Source organism: Rhinoraja longicauda, chromosome 1 (genome assembly GCF_053455715.1).
Source record: "Rhinoraja longicauda isolate Sanriku21f chromosome 1, sRhiLon1.1, whole genome shotgun sequence".
NCBI lineage: Eukaryota > Metazoa > Chordata > Chondrichthyes > Rajiformes > Arhynchobatidae > Rhinoraja > Rhinoraja longicauda.
This window is the reverse complement of record NC_135953.1, coordinates 102321221-102339661: the sequence shown is the minus strand read 5'-3', so window position 1 is coordinate 102339661 and position 18441 is coordinate 102321221. Positions and strand designations below refer to the sequence as shown.

General features: G+C 40.8%; 1 protein-coding gene across 4 annotated transcripts in view; it reads right to left on the bottom strand.

The window, feature by feature from the left end:
• Positions 1-7309: 7309 nt before the first annotated feature.
• Positions 7310-18441, bottom strand: part of aimp1a (aminoacyl tRNA synthetase complex interacting multifunctional protein 1a) — a 36307-nt gene continuing 25175 nt past the window's right edge. For all 4 annotated transcript variants that reach the window (XM_078411633.1, XM_078411623.1, XM_078411614.1 and 1 more), the window contains exons 6-7: positions 10722-10890; positions 7310-7514 (exon numbers count right to left, since the gene is read on the bottom strand). In XM_078411633.1, coding sequence (XP_078267759.1) covers positions 7348-7514; positions 10722-10890 — 336 coding nt within the window. In that variant the 3' untranslated portion in view covers positions 7310-7347. The remainder of the gene's footprint in view (positions 7515-10721; positions 10891-18441) is intronic.

Below are 18441 nucleotides of genomic sequence, written 5' to 3'. Positions count from 1 at the left end.
TAATGTTGCACATGTAAAATCCTTTTAAAGTAAAGAATAGCTATGTTTAATAATTTAAATACTTGTATTCAAATGCTTGCTTTATGATTGGAATTATTTTTAACTTTAGTTGTTCAGAATAACTATAATGGAACTACATAGTTCTGTCACAGCAATTTACTCCAATACGTAAACTTGCATTTCAAATGAGATAATGCAGCAACTAATCACTTAGAATCATTATAATCATTCATTCAATGAAATAGGATGAACAGTGATGTGAGAAAATTTACACTGTTTTTACAGTCAATGAAAGCTATAGACTTGATAGTATTGATTGATATTTATAATATAGTCAGTTTTTTTCTATTCATTTTTCATTTTCAGGACGTCACTGGCAAAGTCAACATGTATTACCGATCCTCAATTGCACTGCAGTAAGTGTTGATGAGCCATCTTGTTGAACTTCCGCAGTCCTTCTCCTAGATTTTCCTAAAGCATTCTTCAGTTCATTGTTTCACTATTTAGACCCAGTCATGAAGCAATTAGATTGTTGTGGACTTGGAAAGAACCCACATGAGCCAGTACTATATATTCCTCGTGCCCACATCCCAAATGCCGGTGGTAACAGAGGGCGGGAGGTGCTTTTGTAACAGACTGGCCATTTAACTGCAGTGCTTTTGTTGATATTACACAAAGTAGCTATTTTGTGTAGACAATCATGTTTGCTATTTCCCCTACTTGGAGATAGAGCATGGAAACGGAAGTGTAGAGTCACCATCCACAGCAACCATCAACACCCGTTTACACCAGGTCCTTGTTATCCCACTTTCAAGTCCAACCTCTATATACAGGAGGCAATTTTATGGAGGCCAATTAGCCTACAAATCCATGAGGTCACAGGGAGAACGTGCAAACTCCACACTGACAGCACCCAAAGTCAGGATCAAACCCAGACTCTGGCACTGTGAGACTGCAGCTCTACCAGCCATGCCACTGTGTCACCCCATTATGTCTGTGTCAAAAATATTCAAATAATATAAACAGGTTCAACAGCAAAAAGTTTGTTGTACTGTAAATATAAATGTATTCATTAAATTAAAGGTATTAATAGGTTAAGTAAAATGCAAAATGAATGCTGCGAATTTAAAGTCGCAAAATTAATCATGTCTTTGGACTAAAAGAGGACAATGTAGGCTCTAATGAGAGAACAGTAAAACGGCGGAGATCCGAAGAGATACAAAACCTGTTATTTGTTCCAAATACATGGTTCCACTTTCAGGTACAAAATACCCAAAAGGCTAATTGAATGCTGGCGTTTCTTCTTATGCTCCTCTGGGTAGAAAGTTAGGGCTTGAGATAGAGCATGGATTGGACAGTAGGAAAATAAAAACTGCAGATGCTGGTAGAAATCAAAGGTAGACAAAAAATGCTGGAGTAAATCAGCAGATCAGGCAGCATCTCTGGAGAGAAGGAAGGTTCTTGACCCGAAACGTCACCCATTCCTTCTCTCCATGGACTGGAGAGTGGTCGGGTTGCATGGTCTAAATTATCTTAAATAGTCATTTATATTGTTAGCAGCAGCACTGGCTTTTGGCCTATTGGTAACAACTTTCGTGTACATTGTGAACTCTTTCCTTGAACTACTGCAGTTTTTAAGTGCTCTTAAGTGAAGGGTTGAATGATTTAGGATCAGCACTGAAGCAAAAAAAATGTGTTTTTCACAAATCACAATGTTGTCACAGCAGGCTTTACAGGAAAGATGATAAAAAGGTTTATGTACGGATGATAAAAGTTTGGATCTGTCTGTACATAGCAATTGATGGTAGGTATTACTAAACTATTTAATATTAAAACAGATTTTAAGCCAAAAGCATTAAAGGATATGGAGAAAAATCAGTATTCAATAAAATACGATTAAAAAGTACTCATAAAATATGAATCTAATTGGCTCAGTGTTTCTTTATTGTTACATCTGCATAGTGTAATTCTTTTTGCATAGCTCACACATGCATGTCGCCATATTTTGGCACCATTTCCAAACGATTAAATCCAAAGTTCGGACCATGTGTTCGAAGTACAGGAGCACCCCAGGTCTAGGTAAGCCCCAGCCTGCTGCAGGGCCTCCCCCGTTGCCCATGACGACTCAGCCCGCGAACCAACGTTCCTCTCCTCACCCGACCATCTTTGTGTCCCGGGGGCATCTTCTGCAGCAGACCTTGGCGCTGGAGGCAATACCACTGGTCCCTCTCCCACCGACCCATTCATCTCGTCCATCGTCACCAGCAGCTCCCTCGACTGTTTCGTCTTAGAGGTCGAGCTCAGCAGCTTCCAAGCTTCCTCTGCAGGCGGCGGCCCGCCAGGTCCTCCGTGGCAGAGAGCCACACCACTGGCTGCCCGCTGGGTCCTCCATGGCAGGGAGCCAGACCGCTGGCTGCCCGCTGGGTCCTCCATGGCAGGGAGCCAGACCGCTGGCTGCCAGGCAGGTCCTGCTTTGTGGCAGGGAGCCAGACCACTGGCGGCCAGCCAGGTCCTCCTTCGTGCGACATATCCCTGGGGCCTTCTGCCGCCGCCGCGACTGCACATCCCAGGAGCCTAAAGCAGGTGTAGAAAATTCATCTCCTTCAACCATTCACTTGGGCTACTGCTGATTTCACCGCAACTCCTTTCTGTCCAGAGTCATCAAGTGATGCAGCATTGCAACAGGTTCTTCGGCCCAACCCGTCAGTGATAAAACAGGATATATCAAGCTAACCAACTAAACAAAAAGTACGGAGACTTCTAGTTTTAATGTATGGGTTACACATGGGATTATTCAAAAATGGGATCTCATTTCAAAAGAATGGGAGGACGAATCTATAATTTTTATTATGTTAGTCATGCAGCTCTTCAGCCCAACTGATCCATGACAATCAAGATGCTTCATCTTACCCTATCCCATTTGCCTGCATTTGGCTCAGGTCTCTAAACCATTCCTGTCTACAGTATGTACTTTCCAAATGTCTTTTCAATGCTATTATTGTACATGCCTCAATTGAGTCTTCTGGCAGCTCATTCCGTATACCCACTGTGTCTCATGTTGCTCCTCAGGGCCCTTTTTAATTCTTCCCTCCCTCCCTCACCTTTAACTCAAGCCCTCCAATTTGTTCTTAATCTAGCACTCCCATCTTTAGCAAAAATCCATCCACTTTAAAATATTCAAACCCTGCCTTCCACTGCCCTATGAAGAAGTGTTCAAAAGCCTCATGATTGTCAGAAAATATTTTGCTTTATCTATCTTACCTGCGTAACTATTTAAAAAAACGGATCCCTAGTTTTTTATTCTATTTTTAGATTCACCATATGGGATTCTCTACATCTATCCTTTCAAACACCTCTCACTCTTCTAAACTCTAGCAAATCCAAACCTTGGCAGTCAACCTTTACTGACAAACCAATCTCCCAATGCAGATCTCATCATAGTGAAGCTTTTTACATGGTTCCTGAAAATAGTTTAAGGTTTAGTTTAGAGATACAGCGTGGAAACAGGACATTCACTCCACCGAGATAACTGAAACACTAACTCCCTTCTTTTGTCTCATTTCCATCAAACTATAAAAATATATCGTTAACCTTTGTAAGCACTTGCTGCACCTGCATAACAGCCTTTTGCAAATTAAGCACTTGGATAACCTGTTGCAGTCTTTCACCGTTTTTAAATATATGTTTCCACCCATTATCTCATTAAATAACAGACGACTTGGACGAAGGCACCAAAACATCCATGTTTAAATTCTACAGCAGAATGCAGGAAGCTATATTTCAAAATAATAGCAGAAAATGGTGTAGCTGAATTCCTTGCACACAAAATAAGACTTTTTGGCCAAAAGGAACAATATTTCATAAAATTCCTGGGCATGAAACCAAGCATTCACTCTTCATTACCAGTGTAATGTTCAACTGTTGAGGTGGACAAAATTATTTTATGTTTTGAAGTATATCTTTGCCGCAGTTAATGAAAGAGTATATTTTTAAGGTGTGACACCACAATGTTATTTTGCATAAATAAAAGATTTTAGATTGGAAAGCAAAAAAATCACTGCTGATGTCAGAAGTTTTAAAAAGATATCTTGGAAATCAGCAGATATCATTTGCGGAGAGAGAAAAGGAGATTTATTATTTAAGGTTTGATGATATTAAACCTTAGGTCTTTGTCCTATCACAAACATTACGAAAAAGTTCTCCCTATCCCACTTGATTTTCTGGTGATGGGCCATGAACAGACTACCAACTGTAGTTTTTACTGATTATGGCCAGGAGATCAGTCACTTTATCCTGTTCAGTGCCAGCTCCCATCAGAGCAATCCATCCGTCTTACTTCCCTTTCTTCTCTGTGAGATTATTTTCTCACACCCGTTAATGTTTTTTTAAATATTTATCCACAATAGGTCAGGGGGTCATTTACAGCAGACATTTAGCCTACCAACATGTACATGAGATGCAGAAAGAAACTGGAACTCCTGACAGAAAACCAGAGACAGAGAACATTTTGGTAGTTACCCAAAATGTTTATACCACTGGGTTGTGAGGAACCAAATAGATTCCCCCTGGTTCATGCCTTTCACTCCAGCAGCCTCCACATCCAACACATAATTCTCAGACATTTCCATCACTTCTGAGATCCCACCATCTTCCCATTCCCATCCCTTTATGCTTCCTAAAGAGACTGTTCCCTTCACAACTCCTTGGTTCATTCATCCCTTTCCTCCCTTCCCAGGTACTTTTCCCAGTAATTGTAGAAGATGCAATATCTGTCCCTACAAATCCTCCCACACCTCCATCGAGACACAGTCCATCCAGGTGAGACAGAGGTTCGTGTGCACCTCCTCTAACCTCACCTATAGTTTCCGGTGTTTTCGACGTGGCCTCCTGTACATCGGTATGACCAAGCTAAGACTTGGTGACTGTTTCACCGAACACTCGCACTCAGTCATCCAATGCCTACTGAATCTCCCGGTTGCTAACCATTTTAATTCCTCTTCCCATTTCCCTACTGACCTTTCAATCAAGGGTTCCTCCGTTGTCAGAGGCCACACACAAACTGCAGGAACAGAACCTCGCTAACCTTGGTTAGGTTCCAACCCTATGGCATGAACATCGATTTCTTAATTTTAGACACCCACCAACACAATCTCACCCCTGTGCCTCACCTGGACTGCTATTTCTGCCCTCCCCTTCCACCTACGTTCCTTCCCCGAGATTCACAATATGCAACACTTCAATCCTTGTCTCAGTCTTTTTCATTTCTGGCCTTTATCTAACCATCTGCCTCCTCACTTGTACCCACCTATGACTTGACGGGCTTTGTCCTGCCTCTCTTCCATCTTTCTTTCCACCCCCCATCCTCGCCCACCACCACAATCAGTCTGAGGATGGGTCCCAACCCAAATGTCACCCATCTATGTTCTCAGGAGATGCTGCCTGACTTCCTGAGTTACTCCAGCACTTTGTTTCTTTTTCTGTGTAATGATAAGCTTGTTTGCTGCAGTACCAGTCAGGAAGAGGCAGACAAACCACACAAATAAAATTAAACGAGACAGTGCAAAAAGAAACCCAAGACTATACATTAGTGCACATTAGTGTAAAACACAATTAGAAACAAGGCAAAGGTAATGCAAGAGGTGGCCCAATGATCCATTGCTGAGGTAGGGTTAGGGTTGCGCAAGTCTGTCCCAAGAACCTGATGGTTGATGGAAAATAGCTGTGCCGAACTTGGTGGTGTGCAATTTCGGGCTTCTGCATCTCATACCCACAGGTAGCAGCAAGATGAAGGTATGTCTCGAATGGTAGGATCCTTCGTGATAGACGCCATTTTCTTGAGACAGCGCTTCATGTACATGCTTTTGATGCTGTGAAGGGCTTTCTGTGATGGACTGGGCCATGCCTACCACTCTCTTCAGCATTTTGCTTTCCTGCACATTAGAACTGCTGTACCTGCCCACAATGCAACCAGTCAGAATACTTTCTATATTGCATCTCTAGAAGTATGTTGGAGTATTTGGTATGGTGCTGGAGCACCTTTCTCATGATTATCTCAATGTGCTGGACTCAGGACAGGTCATCCAAGATGTCGACACCCAAGAAGTTGAAGCTGCTGGTTCACTCCCTCACATTAGTACTATTTTCCTTTTTCACTTTCCTGCTTGGAAGGATTAGATTAAGACGAGTTATGCTATAATATCCGAGATGTTCTCATTCTTTAGGGAACGGAGATTCCCCTCTCCCATCATCGATGAGGCCCTCACTTGTGTCTCCTTGGTACCCCACAGCTTTGCCCTTGCTCCCCTCCCCCTAGTCGCAACAGAGACAGAGTCCCCCTAGTCCTTACCTTCCACCCCATCAGCCATCGTATACAACACATAATCCTCCGAAATTTCCACCTCCAATGGTATCCCACCACTAGCCACATTAACCCATCTCCACCCCTTTCTGCCTTCCGTAGAGACCCTTCCCTCCGCAACTCCCTAGTTAACTCATCCCTTCCCACCCAAACTACCCCCTCCCCAGGTACCTTCCCCTGCAACCACAGAAAATGCAACACCTGTCCTGATACCTCCTCCTTCGACTCTGTCCAGGGATCAGAGTCTTTTCAGGTTAGGCAGAGATTCACTTGCACCTCCTCCAACCTCATCTACTGTATCCGTTGTTCAAGATGTAGACTCTTATACATGAGCGAGACCAAACATAGACAGGACGATAATTTCACGGAATACCTTCGCTCAGCCCGCCTGAACTTACCTGATCTCCCGGTTGCCAGACACTTTGACCCTTCTTCCCATTCCTACACACCCCTTTCTGTCCTCTGTCTCCTCCATTGTCAGAGTTAGGCTAAACATAAATTGGAGGAACAGCATCTCATATTTCACTTGGGCAGCTTACAGCCCAGTGGTATATTGATTTTTCTCACTTCAGGTGGCCCCGTTATTCCCTCTATCTCTATCCCTTCCCCACCCAAGTCGCACTAGCTTCTCGTTTTCCCCTTACAAACAGCTAACAATGGCCGGTTTCCTTTATCATCGTTACATTTTTGCATGTTTCATTCATTGTTCTTCATCTCTCCATTTCATCCTCTATCTCTCGTTTCCCTTAACCCTAAACAGTCTGAAGAAGGGCTACAACCAGAAACGTCACCCATTCCTTTTCTCCAGAGATGCTGCCTGTCCTGCTGAGTTACTCCAGCTTTTTGTGTCTATCTTCAGTTTAAATCAGCATCTGCAGTTCCTTCTTACACATGTTACAGTATTTGGTATATGCAAGGTAAGTACAATTACAAATAAAAAAGTCACACTGTTTAAGCATTTATTGTACTCTCTGCAAGATTAGACATTATTATTTGATTCCACTATTAGCCATTGTCTGAGACTTGCAAACGCCCATTCCTCTCACTACAAATGGAATTCCTTTGTATGTGGCAATACATTCTTCATTTGTGCTCAGGTCGGGTTGAATACGATCCCATATTTTCTTCTTTGGATTTAGCTCCTTGTCAGGTTCACCTAAAGAGGGGAATAGGGACTCCAATAAGAGACACATTCAAAGGAAAGGCACACACGCAGACTTATTTGGTAGCTTTGGTAGCTCCACATTTCATGCAATGCCAAATTCAACAGCATTCCAGTTTTTTTTAAATTATTGCACAACACAAACAAGTAAAAATGGCAGGATAATCTACATGGTGAAATTTTAAATGGCATGAACAAAGAAAGATTGGGAAAATAAATCCAGTAAAGGTTGAAGCAGCAATTTAAGATTACATAAAGTATATCAATTGAACCTTATAAAATCACCTCAGGAAGCCTTTGCTAGTTTCCATTTTGTCTCGTAGTACCCTAAACCAAAAAGGACACAAAGTGCTGGAGGAACTCAGGTGGCCTGTTTTTCACCTTCCTTCAAAGTGCTCACATCAAAGTGTCTCTCCCTGTACTTGAAGGATTGAAAATATTCACACCAACAGACTAAATGCATCACTTCTGGAGCCAACACCTTGAGACAATTCAGAAAGTACATTTTAATTCAAACAAGTAAATTTTAATTAAGTGCCTTATCTGTATTCAAGATGAAGACATCAATACTCCTGCATTAACATACCGTGTCAATTAGGCTTCAGATGGATTATGAAATTAATTGTGCAGCATAAACTGCGATATCCCAGAAGTCTGAAATTAGGAGTAAATTTATTGTTCCTTAATTGGGTTTCCAGTGCAGGACCAGTGGATTTGGACTTGCAATTCTGATATTACATAATGTCATCAATTCCAGCAACTTATTTAGCAGATAACGATATTTGCAAAAGATGCCAGAATTGCTTAAATATTTGGCATACTTAATTAGCTTTTGTCCTTTCCATAAACAGCACACTATACTGTGGTCAAACCAAAGTTTGTTGTCTGAAGAAGGATCTCGACCCGAAACGTCACGCATTCCTTCTCTCCAGAGATGCTGCCTGTCCTGCTGAGTTACTCCAGCATTTTGTGTCTACCAAAATTTGTTGTAACGTTCTCAAGTCTAATACTTTGTTCCCATTCACAAAATTCAGGAAAATTCTTTTAAAATATATTCTTAATATATTTTGAATCTGGAAACGTAATGTTCATTTAAACTTTCAGGGCTCTTCACTTACAACATATGTCACTTGCCTGGGCTGCTTCACAGTCATTCACATTAAATAGGTCCTAATGACCATTTCTACCATGCTTTAACAAACCCTTTGCCTTCCAGAAAAATTCTACATCCCTCCTTTCTGCATGCCAAACCCATTATCCAAAAAATTGGAGATTGTGTTTAACGATGTATATGCTATTTATATAAAGCAAAGTGGATCAGGCATTGAATTATGGGGTATTTACTTCCAATTTTTCTAAATGCTTATATCTTTTCTTCAGTCGACCAAAGGCTGAGTGGTACATTAAAAATGATGGCAAATTTCATCATACACGTCTTTCTTCATCAAGGAGTTGGTCTTGATCACGGGAGAAGAATGAGGAGGAGATAAGACTTTTCTTTGCCTTCCATCAAAGTGAGGGTGTGCCTGGAGCAATCACTGTGATGGCTGTTTGTGTTAAAATTGTAATTGTGTGTCTTGTGTTCTTTATTGTCTACTGCCGGATGGACCCTGACGTGAGAGGACGCTGGCGCTATTTGTTCGCCGCGTCTCCGTCAGGATAGTTCGTCTGTTTGTTTTTATGTCATGACTGTTTTTGTAAAGCGTCTTTGAGCACTTGGAAAAGCGCTATATAAAATAAATGTTTATTATTATTATTATTGATATTTGAGAAGTGGTTCATGATTTCCACGGAATCTCAGCAAGCATTTTTTTGCCAGAGGGGAGTGTGGCAAAGCACAAGATTGGTAATGGACCTTGGCATTGGGGGTGCTAAGCATAAGGCACATCCTCCTTAGGTGAACATCTTACTTTGGTGAACAAGTCGACAAATGGCTTGGAGCTCAGCCTTTGGGTGTATGAAAATATAAATGTTGTCTGCGTACTTGGCTCATCTACTGAGATTCAGCAACCTTGGTTTGAAAACAAAGTCTCCATAATTTGATCCGTTTCCGATTGTAGTAAAACTCCAATAATACAATCTGATTATTTGCAAGCCCAAATAGTTCAGCATTTGGCCTACTGAGGCCACCTCTCCTGCCCTTGCTTTTCAGGCTAGTTTCCTGTATTTCTTTTACACTTAACTGTGTTCACTGGAAGACATTATACTATTGTGCAACTTTTAAAATAATGTGATTTAGAAGTCCCTTGGCAATTTAGTGGTACGTTCACAAAAATTAAAATTATTCTAGAACAATTCTAGTCACATAACATTGATATAAAGAGGGATCATGGGGTCCAAGTCCAAAACTCCCTGAAAGTGGCAACACTATTAGATGAAGTGGTAAAGAAGGCATATGGCTTGCTTGCCTTCATTGGTCGGGGCACTGAGTATAAGAGTCAGGAAGTAATGATATCGCTTTATAGGACTTTGGTTAGGCCGCATTTGGAGTATTGCATACAGTTCTGGTTGTCCCATTACACGAAGGATGTGGAGGCTTTGGAAAGAGTGCAGCGGAGGTTTACCAGAATGATGCCTGGATTTGAGGGGCATTAGCTACAAGGAGAAATTGGACAGACTTGGATTGTTTTCTGTGGAATGCCTAGCATGGTTCTTGTGTTGCCAGAACCATTTCCCCCAAATGGAAATATCAAATAACCCCAGAGGGCATAGCTTTAAGGTAAGAGGGGGAAAGTTTAAAGAAGTGCGGGTTATGCTTTAAAAAAACAAAACACACAGGTGGCGAGTGCCTGGAAGGCACAGCCAGGGGTGGTAGCGGAGGTGGATACAATAGTGGCATTTAGGAGGATTTTCGATGGGCACATGGATATGCAGGGAATAGAGGAATATGCATTATGTGCAAGCAGATAAGAGTTGGTTTTGGCATCATGATTGGCACAGGCAACATGGATTTAAAGGCCTATTCATGCGCTGTACTGTTCTATGATCCAAGGCTGGAAAAGTATGGAGGAACAAAAATGTTATTTGTTATCTAGAACAAAAAAAAGCTCCTCTAGAACCGGAAGCAAAGGGTTGGTCAACATTACGTATTGCGATCTTGCATCAACATTACAATTCTGGGTATCTACTTTGGGTTCACAAATTGTCAAGCATGCAATCAAAATTGTTTACTGTGTTTACATAGATAGATCAGCATCTTACCAGGATAGTTTTCAAAAGTTACTCTCTCCCCAGGAAGAGCGTCACACGGAGGATCCAAGATTTCAACTTTTTCTGGTGAGCTTGCACACATCACCATGGCTTGAGAGGTTACTCCCCGCATTTTAGATGGTTTAAGGTTGCACAGCATTACTACCAGTCTATTTTGCATCTGCAGAAACAGGAAGTGTATTTTGTAGATGAACATTCATTAGTTAAACATTTGGATAATGCATAATTTAAAATTACAATTTTGGAAAATCTACCGCAGGACATTCAATGTGTAGAAGTTTAGTTCTGAAGGTTCCTTGGTATTTAATTTAGAAAAGAGGAGCTTCCAATTTTGGGCAAAGCAATTGGAACGTACAACAACTAATTAAAGTGACTAACAGAATATTATCCTTTATTAATAGGGGTTTAGACAATTTGCTGCCTTGAGAGGTTAAATCAGCCATGGAAAAACATGACAGCTATTTATGCACCAAAATACTGGTCTGAACAGTACCAGAGCTTTATGAATGAGATCAAGAAAAATAAATAAACTAGGCTTGCACCCAGAGAGAGAGCGAGAGCACAAGAGTTCTTTTGCTTCAGATCTATAACTAGATGTCACAATGCTAAGATTAGAACTGGGCCATTCAGAAAAGAAATAACACACAAAAGGTGGCAGAAGAACAATGCACTTACAGAAAAACAATGGTGCTATCGCATATAACAAAACCTCATTAACAAATCTACAACGGACAGATTTTGTTTGCCAGACAATATAAAACAATATGGAGTTAGGAGATATAGATGGAGTGATCCAAATCACCTATAGTCTCATCGAATAGTGAACCAGGTTCAAAAGATCTTATGGTCAATAGCACCACTATGTTTATGTAACTTTGGGGTGACAAAGGCATCTATGACAATGCATCTGGATTGAACATTTGGGTTCCATAGCCTTTATAATATAATGCAACAAGAAAAATGTAAAGAAAAATGCTTTTACAGCTTGCCCTGTTATTTAAAGACAAACTGTAACTAGGAAACAAAGCAAAGCCAGTGCACAGGATGTCATGGATACAAAGTACAAATAATTTAAAGTCCTGACTTTCAGCATGACAGTTTTCTTATCAAGGTCTTGTCCAATGCACGGATATCATGAGGTAGTCAGAGTCTTTTTATTGGTGAATAGTCAAACTGAAACTAGCAAGAGATTTAGAATCTCAATCCTTAAGGGGGTATGTGGAAACAGGCAAAGAGTACAAACCTACCCAGCTGCCAAGTCCAAACTGCAAGCATTGCATCCTAAACATGTACAACAGACTCAGTAGAGATGTGCTAGCTGATGTAATACACATGACAAAATAGACTGCTCCATGAATTACCTGTGCAAAGGGTTGAAATTTGGTAGAATCTTCGGGAGCAGTGTAACTGATCTTAAAACACACTGGAATATGCAAAGTGTTATAGGAACATAAAATCTATCAAAACTACCAATTTTGAATCCCCAGAAGAAACCTCTGAAAGGTTCTTTTAAGATGCAACATATCCAACGTTAGTGTATAATTAATTTATGGGTGGGGCAGGGCGAAAGAGGGGATGGGAGTGAATGGGAGGGGATGATGAGAGGGGATCTTATCGAAACGTATAAGATTATTAAGGGGTTGGACACATTAGAGGCAGGAAACATGTTCCCAATGTTGGGGGAGTCCAGAACCAGGGGCCACAGTTTAAGAATAAGGGGTAGGCCATTTAGAACAGAGATGAGGAAAAACTTTTTCAGTCAGAGTTGTGAATCGGTGGAATTCTCTGCCTCAGAGGGCAGTGGAGGCCAATTCTCTGAATACATTCAAGAGAGAGCTAGATAGAGCTCTTAAGGATAGCAGAGTCAGGGGGTATGGGGAGAAAGCAGGAACGGGGTACTGATTAGGAATGATCAGCCATGATCACATTGAATGGCGGTGCTGGCTCGAAGGGCCGAATGCCCTACTCCTGCACCTATTGTCTATAATGGGATTTTTCTGCATTTTCATCTCAGTCGAGATACAAATTTATTATCCCGTTTAAAACCAACAGGAGTAAATTAAGCTCAATTCCAGGCCAAGGTGATTTACTTCAGATCAAATCAGAACAGAGGCTTTGATGAACATAATTTTTTTAAATTTTTTAAATCACACAAGCTTACAGCAGGTACAATGATTACTGAGATTTGCAACATGCCTTATTGTGTCCCTAACAACTGGCTTGGCTTCAGAGCCGTCCAAGTGGTTTGGAAATTATTGCAGTCTTACGATAAACAAAATAAGCCTAATAATTTGTTTGACATAAAATGGTTTTAATGTGCTTGAAATAAGTTTTATTTAATACCAGTTTTATTTAAAATCACTATAGGTGCTGAGGAGATTTTAAAGGAAGAAGCATGAAACTGTCCAAATTATATCTCCAATGCCAAATATATCCAGCACAAATTTTCTTGGCACATATTTCAGTTTTATTTTTTTTTAAAACAGTACCACATCTGGAGGCAATGTAAAACATGTGAAAGCAAGTGGAATACTAGTTAAAAACTGAAAAACAATTTCTCTATGGAGAAGGGCTGTCTGCAACTTAGCTGGAAATTTCAAGCACTATAAATATCACAGGAGGGGGATTGAGCAGAGCCAGGCAGCCTTCCAGTCGATAGATTGAGGCACAAATTCACACAACTGATTGGCAAGTTTCTGTTCCATGTCGTGCGCTATACGTTTCCTGCATAAAGGTTTGTTTCAAAATTGAAAAAATAATTTGAGAACATATTTAATAAGCATATTCCACCTTTTCTCAGTCAAACATCTGCTTAACCCAACAATTTTTAATATATTAGGCTCCATTATACTGTAAACTTAATAGTTAACCATAATACAAGATTGCGAAATTAAGCAAACCAAATGAAATTCGATAAATCTTATGTATCACGACAGGAAAATATTTGCTTTTATTATCTTACATCATTAATAACATTTAACTAATACATCTTCAGGGGTTATGGAGAGAAGGCAGGAGAATGGAGTTAGGAGGGAGAGATAGATTAGCCATGATTGAATAGGCTTGATGGGTTGAATGGCCTAATTCTCCTCCTATCACTTATGACCAAGATAGAACCGTGCTAAAAAAGTGGACAGTTTCAGTTCCATCAGTCATTGGAAGAAACAGCACAAAAAACCCATCATAGATGTATAGTAATTCTCAAATAAAAATGTTAAAGCACAAAAATGTACTTTTTAAATACTACAAAAGGCAAAAAACTGCCTATCTTTCTAAAACAGTTGTAAAGCATACCCATACTTTCAACATACTACATCGGACTTCTCATATTAAGGTCATGAAGGAGTCTCAGCATCATAGTTCTTTGATAAATGAACTTTCAACATAATAGTCCCCACCAGACTGGCTGAGAAGCTGCTGAAACTGGGGCTTAACACTCCCCTGTGTGCCTGGGTCCTGGACTTTCTCACCGCCAGGCCCCGAGTGGACAAGATGCGGAGACATACTTCTAACCCCCTCACCCTGAACACAGGATCCCCCCCCAGGGTTGCATCCTTAGCCCCCTACTGTACTCTCTGTACACACATGACTGTCCACATCACAGAGGATCTGACATGGACAACACACATTGCCGTACTGGTGAGTAAGGCAAGGCAGCGCCTTTACCACCTCAGACAGTTGAGGAAATTTAGTCTCTCTGAGGATCCTTCAGTGCTTCTACTCTGGGGCTGTAGAAAGCATCTTGTTCGGGAACATCACAATCAGGTTTGGGAACAGCTCTGCCCAGGACAGGAAGGCTCTGCGGAGAGTAGTGCGTTCGGCTGAACGCACTATGGGAAGTACACTCGCCCCCCTTGCAGGACCTATACATCAGGAGGTGCAGATCCAAAGCCAGCAACATTATGGGGGACCCCTACCACCCCAGCAACAGACTGTTCCAGCTGCTACCGTCAGGCAAACGCCTCTGCTGTTACACTGTGAAAACAGAGAGGATGAGACAGAGTTTCTTCCCACAGGCCATCAGGACTGTTAACTCTCATATCACCAGGGACTAATTAAATTTACTGTATTCATTTATTTTTTGTGTTAACATTTTTTTTTTCTATTCTGTTTTGTAGTTTAGCACAATCCACAGGCGTTGCCACTTTCATTTCACTACACATCTTGTATATATGTATGTGACAAATAAATTTGACTTGAAACCTTCAGATTATGGTATTTGTTCAATAATACTGATTATTACTCATAACATAATAGTTGCTTTTAAAAGAGTATTACACTCTGCAGTTCATTGGGGATGGTTGTTGTACACATCTTTTTTTGTATGAACTGAAGTCAGAGGTTAGCTTTATATTTTAAACCATTTTACATTAAAATGACTGTCTATGTGCAACACGATTACACTTGAACATGATAATTTGACCAAATTTTCAACTGCACATGTTTACACAGTTATAATGTGGTGAATGGATTCAACTAGTGATGGAAATGGGTGTAATTTGATGAAAATTGAAGTAAATGAGGCTTTTCCACGCTATAAGACAGACCTAACCCATACTTCTGAGGGCTACATTATTAATTTGAGCGAGGTTCAAAAAATAATATTGAGGTATTAAAATCTGCATTTAAAGGGAAAACTTCTCAGTGCTGTTCTTTACTTCAAAATCTTATTCAGAAACATCTTTAGTTTCTTGAAAGTTATGGTAAAGGTTGCTGCAGATAAAACCGTGAAGAGAAGCCTTCTTTCAAATGGAAGGATATTTAGGGCATAAAATAGATTTATTTAATCTGAGGAGAATGTGCTAGGCAAAACAATCGTATCAATTCAACAATCTAAACATGACCAGCTTCTTTCTAATGCATATTGCGGGAACAAAAGTTAGTTATTTTTAGGAATCCCCGTAGTCTTATAATTGAGCACTACAATGTTATCATTCTACAAACCTCCTTTAAGGGACGGTGAAGCAACATAACGCAGAGAATGAGGGTTATGGAAGAACTTCAGTATGTACCAATGGAGAGGGCATCCATATCCTTGTTTTCCATTTATTATTAGACCCTGCATTAATTACCAGTGAACAGCAAACTTCCATGTCATCCCAACTGCTATTCATGCAAAGTTTAAACAAATTCCATCTATTCTACTTCTTAAAGTTCGCCCACCCCGGATCGGACTTATCATCAGCGGAGCCGGCCGTCTTCGGAGGCTGCGGGAGCGGCTGCGACGCGCCTTAGGCTTGGCCCGCTGTGGACCGTCCGGTGCGGCCTGCAACCACAACAACCTGACTGCGGGCGAGGACAGCAGGAGAAGGGAAAGACATTGTGGCCTTCCATCACAGTGAGGAGAGAGAGGACTGGAGGAGACTCACTGTGATGGATGTTTCTTTGATGGATGTTTCTTTTTTTGTGTGTTTTTGGGGTTGGGTAATTTGAGTGCCTATTTAATGCTTTTATTGTTGGACTGTGTTTTTGGGGGTTTTGGGGTTGTGTAATTTGAATGCATATTTAATGCTTTTATTGTTGGGCTGTGTTTTGGGGGTTTTTGGGGTTGTGTAATTTGAATGCCTATTTAATGCTTTTATTGTTGGACTGTGTTTTGGGGGTTTTTTGGGGTTGTGTAATTTTAATGCTTATTTAATGCTTTTATTGTTGGACTGTGGGTGACTGAATTTCGTCCAATATTGGATGACAAATAAAGCTATCTTGAATCTTGAATCTTGAAGTGAAGAAAAAAACCCTTTTACATCAGAACTTTGTTGAAATCTATGGTGCTCACTTTTAATTATCCTGCCATGGCTTTATAAAGACACAGCTAGCTAGGAATATGGTTGGTAGCTCAGAAAATATGGGGAAGCAGAAACAATGGCATGCCCAGAAAGATATTATGAACATTAGCAGATGTACTGCTGGTCAGCAGATGGGCATAGATATCTAGAACTCGTAGATCACGCTTTAATGGAATGATCACGGCAGAATATCAAGTTGAGGTATTTTGGGTTGTATTTGACAGGGATACAGATGGTTCCTCCAGAATAGGTTAACTGTGGGATGCGCAATATACTTGTTTCGAGGTATTAATAATATATGCATGAGTGGCACTGACAAATAAAATGACATCCATTACATGTGAATCACCATATATTCTACTCTAGACAGGGTGGCACATTGGCATAACAGTAGAGTTGCTACCTTATAGCGTCAGAGACCCAGGTTTGATCCTGACCACGGGTGCTGTCTGTACAGAGTTTGTACGTTCTCTGATTGTGTGGGTTTTCTTCAGGTGCTCCATTTTCCCCTCACACTCCAAAGACGTACAGGGTTGCAGGTTAATTGGCTTTGGTAAAAATTGTAAATTGTCCCTAGTGTGTAGGATAGTGCTAGTGTAATTTTGAAACAGTTGTAATTTTAAAGCTTGCACATGATCATATAAATTTAAAAAACGAGTGCTTAATATTTGTTGAAATAAAAATAACAGCTTAGTCAAATATGATAAACTTTAGCAGAATGAATACTGTATTTTGGACATTCTTACTTTTGTATTTGGCAACAATGGATATCAGTGATGAATAAAACTTAACTTGAATGAGGCCAAAAGGAATAGGAAACACAGACTGGCCCACATAATTTAGTAGATGAGGCTTGGGCAGAATCTAACATTTTCTGATTCTGCCAACTAATTTCTTCTGGTGGGTTATAGTGGAAATGAAAAATGATTAACGAAAAAATCCTTCAGATGGGGATAATGTGGTTTTTCTTTATTCATTGATAGGATGTGCACATTTTAAGCTAGGCTGACATTTATTGCCCATGGTTAATTGCTCCTGTATTTAATTAGCAGCTTCCTAGAGAAGTTTGTCATGTGTATTCCTGAGTCTGTAGTACATTATCCATTATTCAAGCACATTGCCAACCTCATTATCCCATCCAAGCTCATCACAAAACTAGTAGAACTAGTCAGCACTCATCTCTGCAACTGGACACTCCTCTTCCTGATGAACAGACCACAATCAGTGAAGGCAAAAAATCATCCTCTATGACAGGTGTCAAACTATCGGCCTGCGGGCCGCATCCGGCCCGCGAAGGGGTCCAATCCGGCACGCGGGATGATTTGGGAAAAAAGTATATTCATGACACTCTCTCTCGCCACTCACTCTCTCATGCCTCTATATCTCTCACCGCGAGGGGTACCAACTATTTCACTCCCAAATACGAGACAACGCGATGTCACTGCCCCGCGCCCGAGACCTCACCCAGCCAGCAGCCATGTGCTGTTTGCTGCTGTGGTTCAAAATGCTTTCCAAGAAAATAAAATTTGACATCGGAGGTCGGATATTCAACGAAAATTGGAAAGATCTTTATTTCTTCAGTGAGGTCAACGGCAAACCTATGTGTGTGATATGCTCGCAACAAAGTGGCTGTGGCAAAAGAGTACAATATCTAACGACACAATGAGACGTCACATGGAGAAAAATATGACAAGTACGCAGGACGACTCAGAACCCAAAAGGTAAACGAGCTCGAAGCAGGTCTGAAAAAACAGCAGTTTTCTCCAAAAGTCGAGAGACTCATGATGGAGCTGTCAAGGCCAGCTGTATTATTGCCAATAAAATAGCTGCTGTGTCAAAGCCACACTCAGAGGGGGAATTCATCAAAGCATGCATGCTGTTGGCCGCTGAGCTGGTGTGCCCCGAGAAGAGACAGGCTTTTTGTC